The sequence below is a fragment of the Poromitra crassiceps genome (genome assembly GCF_964638095.1).
Source record: "Poromitra crassiceps genome assembly, chromosome: 1".
Lineage (NCBI taxonomy): Eukaryota > Metazoa > Chordata > Actinopteri > Beryciformes > Melamphaidae > Poromitra > Poromitra crassiceps.
The window spans coordinates 25507602-25513637 of NC_139623.1; the positions used below are offsets into that span (position 1 = coordinate 25507602).

General features: G+C 45.2%; 1 protein-coding gene across 1 annotated transcript; it reads right to left on the reverse strand.

The window, feature by feature from the left end:
- Nucleotides 1-357: 357 nt before the first annotated feature.
- Nucleotides 358-5751, reverse strand: has2 (hyaluronan synthase 2; the record flags this gene model as incomplete). Its single annotated transcript, XM_083649780.1, has 3 exons — nt 358-1287; nt 1456-1557; nt 5125-5751. The coding sequence occupies 3 exons, from the start codon at nt 5749-5751 to the stop codon at nt 358-360; spliced, it is 1659 nt and encodes a 552-aa protein (XP_083505906.1).
- Nucleotides 5752-6036: the final 285 nt, after the last annotated feature.

Here is a 6036-nt window from a genome sequence, read left to right on the forward strand (position 1 = left end):
CCTTCTGGATGTTTGTGGGGATATGGGTCTGACAGGGCTACATCAATAACAATCTAACAATCTAGTCTGCTGGTGGTGTTTCAAGATTATCAATGCCATGGTCATGAATGGATTGAAAAAAGTCAATGCCATTTTTTATTAATATTATTTGCCATTCAAGTTTGCCAGTTAGCTAATTTGCGCTCTGAAAAACCTGTAATTATTTGGCTCCAACCCACAACGTTTTAACTCAACCAATAATTATTTCTGCCTCCAGAGCAGCTCCGCCTCCAAAATCTTTCTATCAGTACAACATGGTGTGAGTGAAAGCAACCCATAAAGAGAGTTCAGTGGTAAATGGTGATTACTGTCTGTGTGTCATACATCATACACCATATCATAGTGTGGTTCCTTCTTCCTCTTCCCACACTTATTTATCAGCACTGAATACAATGTCAGAAGCATGACCCAGTAACTGGCATACACAATTGCCCCTATGATCAGGACTATCTTCTCTGATTCAGGAAAGGGTTTTCTGGTCTCCTGGATTACCGTGTAGATAATCCCAATGAAGAGGATGGTGAACCAAACTGATATGGGAACCAGACCGATGAAGTTCACCACAATTGTTTTCCTCCCCGAGGTCCCCCATCCAGCTTTGTTGATCGTTGCTATTGCAAACATTTTGGCCGGCAACAGGCTTGACATGTACAATACAGAATAGAACGACATGAACACCATGACAATGTTACCTCGGAGGCAGCTGGCGAATGAGGACTTGATCAGCGCCACTGCCTGGACAATAAGTAGGAATAGAAGAATATTCCAGAGCCTTCCTTGGTAGAAGAGTTGTATTGCAGTGGCGATGAGGAAAAATGGGAAGAACCCCGTGATCACGGCCTCATAGGTCATCCACAGATGGTGCTTGTGAAACCACATGGAGTTGTAGAGCCACTCTCTGAAATACGACTTACTCCATCGAGTCTGCTGGTTGAGCCAGCGCAGGTACGTGATCGGCGTCTCGGTGAGGCATTTTGACCGTGCTGTGTATTTGGTTGCATACCCGAGGCTGAGGACCCTGTTCGTCAGATGGCGGTCATCCCCAAAACTGCAGTGGGACCCCATGAAGGTCTGGTTGTACCAGTCCTCAATGAACTCATGCAAGAGGGAGTTCCGGTACATTCCTAAGGGCCCACTGATGCACTGGACACAGCCGAAGTAAGACTGGCACGCCCGCTCAATGTTGAAGGCCATCCAGTAGCGTACACTGCTCAGGAAGGAGATCCACGACTCATACTTATTTAGGATCTAGGGAGAGAACGATACGTGAGAAAGAGAAAAATGGAGGGTTGAAATAAGAGGACATAATACTCATATAATTTAAAGAAGCTTGCAAATCTTGAAGCTCAACATTTTAAAGATTCCGAACGCTCTTACTTGCAGCAAGCAATAAAGTTGAAAACTTTACAACTATACCTGTACATCTCCTCCAACACCTCCCACCATGGGGTCTTCCTCTAGAACCTTGACCATCTCCACCGATGATGCTGGGTCCAGCATGGTGTCAGAGTCACACACCTATGTGAAGCACACAAAACACAGTGAGCTACCTTTCAAACGAGGATCAAAGTTTTATCATAGTATAAAATCACACAACTTCAGCATGCACTTTACCTGGCAGACACAACACATTCCAATGTCCAATATAATTTATTTTTCATTCTGTGCATTCATTTTAGCTAATAATGATAACTGAGAGATGCAAAATTAGTCCATATCGCTATTTGTCCATCAATAGACATTATTTTTGTGAGATCACAGAGAAATGTTGCAGCTTATGGCAATGTGTCCTATCCACTTTGTATTGGGCCATCAGATTGTGAACAGTGTTTCCTGTACTCATGCCGGTCGATGTGAGTGTGATTTGGGAAGTTATTATTATGTAGATGAAGTCAGGCCTAAGTGAGGTAAGTGAGGACTGATCGTTTATGAGATTTCACAAGTGTCTCTCTCTCTCTCCCTCTCTCTCTCTCTCTCTCTCTCTCTCTCTCTCTCTCTCTATCTCTCTCATGTATTCTATAAATGGTAGTATTTCTACCAAACAAAATCGGATGATGAAAATAATGGTATTCACTATTAACAATAAGATTGAACACATGTGTTAGCTTGGGGATGACAGTAAAATGCAACCCTGTTCCTCTTTTAATTAAATATTGAAGATTGGCAGCATTGCAGTGAATTGTTTTGAAATCTCTGTTAAATGAGTGGGTGCTGGCAGGCTAATTGCAGCTGTTAGATAGCGTCATGGTAGATGGAAGACGTCAACCCCCTTCTTTCCACGGCACAACTGCAAGTGTTATTACGTAAAGTTGATTTTTGTGCAATTATACCCATCACTCAAGTCGTCTCTCTTAAAACCATCAGTGACGTAAACATTACAGAACAAATGTGACTTGATGGTACTTGACACTAATTAAATGTTTGACTGAGCACTATTCCTCTTCTTCCATGTTTAAATATTTGATTACAGCTAATTTGAGGTGAAACGTAATTGCACTCTGCTGCACACTAAAGCCCACAGATGAGGATCTACCATACTGTGCTTTACAACACACAATACATGTAAAGCTTATTAGAATGTCAAAGCTCAATTAAAAAACTCAAGAGTCGAATTAATCACAATGTCAATGGAGAAGACTTGTCTCTTGATCACATTTGCACATTGTCACTCTAAATCCTGGTTTCACTTTTTGGATTCTGTTTTATTGTAGACCTTCCCATCAATGTTGCCAGGAGCTTTCAGGGACTGAGGACTGTGCTAGGGCCTACTTATCAAAATGTGGATACACTTAACTGACCTAGGTTGTTTCTGCCTTGCGCAAAGACCAAAAACAAAGACTAATGACGTGAATTCACTAATGCAACACTGCTGCATCATTTGCAGGATTATATTTTATGCACTGTTATCTTTCTTTGGCAAGCTTCAGTTGGACGAGTCTGAAAGTTAGTGTCTAATCTAAAGCATTGGTATTGTAAATTAAATGCAATCGGTGAATGCTTGGAGCATAAATTGTATCCAGACAGTTGCAATGGGCATAGGCTACAGAGTTCTGCAACAACCAACTTTTTAATGCTGTTTCATATTCTATACGCATGCCAGGGGAAGTCAAAGCAAATTACAGTCATGAAACCACCTAGGTGGGAGAATAGCCTCTGGGAAAATGGCTGCCAATCATCAAGGGGTTGGCCATGACCTGACCTGCACCTGAAACAATCTGGTTTGAGAAGACCCCATGCTGGGTTTGACACACAGAATCTCTTGTTTCCTGAAATAATCTATCAGTGTGTTCCTTATGAACTGGATGGGGTGGCAGTCGTTTATAGAAGCAGACTAGTAATCAAAAAGTTGTTGGTTTGAGTTACACTGGCTGGGAAAACCTCTGCAGGAAAGGTGAATGATTACATTAAGGTGCACTTGAAGAAGGCACTTAACCCATAACTTCTGCAGTGGAGCTGCTCAGAAGACTGTTTCTGTTCCCACGTGTGGAAGTGAATCAAAGTGAAACAGGCCAGCCATCTCTTCATCACTCCATCCCCAAGTAACACTCCCTTGTGTTAGCTGCTCAGAGCCTGCATCTCTCCCTTACTCGCTCCTGCCTGCCTTCCTCAGATATTAGCTGTCCTACCTACATACCTAATCTTACCTGTGTGTTAGCTGCTCAGAGCCTGCATCTCTCCCTCACTCGCTCCTGCCTGCCTTGCTCAGATATTAGCTGTCCTACCAACCTACTATACCTACCTAATCTTACCTGTGTGTTAGCTGCTCAGAGCCTGCATCTTTCCCTCACTCGCTCCTGCCTGCCTTCCTCAGATATTAGCTGTCTTACCTGTGTGTTAGCTGCTCATAGCCTGCATTTCTCCCTCACTCGCTCCTGCCTGCCTTCCTCAGATATTAGCTGTCTTACCTGTGTGTTAGCTGCTCAGAGCCTGCATTTCTCCCTCACTCGCTCCTGCCTGCCTTCCTCAGATATTAGCTGTCTTACCTGTGTGTTAGCAGAGCCTGCATCTTTCCCTCACTCGCTCCTGCCTGCCTTCCTCAGATATTAGCTGTCTTACCTACCTACCTAATCTTACCTGTGTGTTAGTTGCTCAGAGCCTGCATCTCTCCATCACTCGCTCCTGCCTGCCTTGCTCAGATATTAGCTGTCCTACCTACATACCTAATCTTACCTGTGTGTTAGCTGCTCAGAGCCTGCATCTCTCCCTCACTCGCTCCTGCCTGCCTTGCTCAGATATTAGCTGTCCTACCAACCTACCTACCTACCTACCTAATCTTACCTGTGTGTTAGCTGCTCAGAGCCTGCATCTTTCCCTCACTCGCTCCTGCCTGCCTTCCTCAGATATTAGCTGTCTTACCTACCTACCTAATCTTACCTGTGTGTTAGCTGCTCAGAGCCTGCATTTCTCCCTCACTCGCTCCTCCCTGCCTTCCTCAGTTATTAGCTGTCCTAATCTTACCTCTGTGTTACCTGAGTGAATCCCCTCCCTGTTCACAATTACCAGCCGCGGCAGCGTGGCCGGCATTGTTTTCACCTTGTGAGTCTGTGTGTGTCTGTCAAGGCAAAATGTGGTCTTGGCAACACCTATCGTAGCAGGAGCTACCACAGAAACCATTTGGAGTAGTTTGCCAGGTGTTTATTGATGTCTGTCTGTGGACAGATTGTGTTAGCGCGAAACCGTGCAAGATACATTGGGGTCGCCCCATTGGGGATTGGGGCGGCTGTAGCTCAGGAGGTAGAGCACGTCGTCCACCAACCAGAAGGTCGGTGGTTCAATCCCCGGCTCCTCTAGTCCACCCGTCGAAGTGTCCATGGGCAAGACACTGAACCCCAAATTGCTCCCGATGGCTGTGCCAGCACCCTGCGTGCAGCAGCCTGCCGCCTTCGGTGTGTGAATGAGTGAATGTAGGCACATTGTAAAGCGCTTTGGAAAAAAGCGCTATATAAATGCAGTCCATACAGTCAAAACTTTACATTTGTGTTAGTTGACACACTCTTTCCCCCCGCTCTTCTTCATTTCCCCATACAAATATCCCCCCATCCCCTCCCTCCCTCCATAGGCCTCCCTCTATATGCACAGTCTTACCTGCACATAGTCCACGCTCCTCCCCAGTGCCTTGAAAGCGGTGTACATGACCTCTCTCTTGCCTCCCCACTTCTGCATGATGCAGACACACTTGTTGTTCAGCACCACTCTGGAGATTTGCTGGAGACTCTCGGCATAGCTCTCGTCCGTCTCCTCGGGCCCTTTGAAGTGATAGTTACTCCTCCACACGTAGGTAGCTGATTTGTCCCATCCCATGATCTCTTTGAATATATTCATCATGTATTGGTCATCGTCTGTGTTCCCGTCGATCACCATGATCACTTTGATCCCCGGGTAGGTCAGCCTCTTCACCGACACCAGACACTTCTTCAGGTAGTTTTCGTCCTCTTGATAAGCTGCAATACACAGCGCCAAGGATTTATTTAATTTGATCGGCGTCTCTAAGGACCGCCTCATGTTCCGGTGTTCTAAGAGCGCAAAGAGACTCTGGATAATGAGGTGGACGACCAAGATGGCGCCGTACAGCCCGAAGGAGACATGGTTGCGGGCTGTGGTGAAGAACTGGTAGCCCATAATGTAGGCTGTGGAAATGCCCACCAGGAGGGACACTCCAAACATGGTGGTCCCAAATATCCGCAGGTAGGAGAGGGACTTCTGGCATTTCATCTGTGGACAAAATGTGGAGAAAAGAGGGTGAATGTGGTGATTGTGGTACAAAAAAATAACTGATGTACACTGTAGGCACATAAATGACAATATTATATATAGTATAATATTGAGATACACTGAGAGGTGGAAAAGGGATATTTAAATTGTCTCTTGTGCAATTGTTACTCATTTAATTTGGCCACGTTATTGCTGAGTACGTTGTGCTCTTTTGTTATTTAAATGTTTTCTTTGTTGTTTCATTACAAAAGCTCACTGCTGCCATGGCAGTGCAGCAGCCCTCCC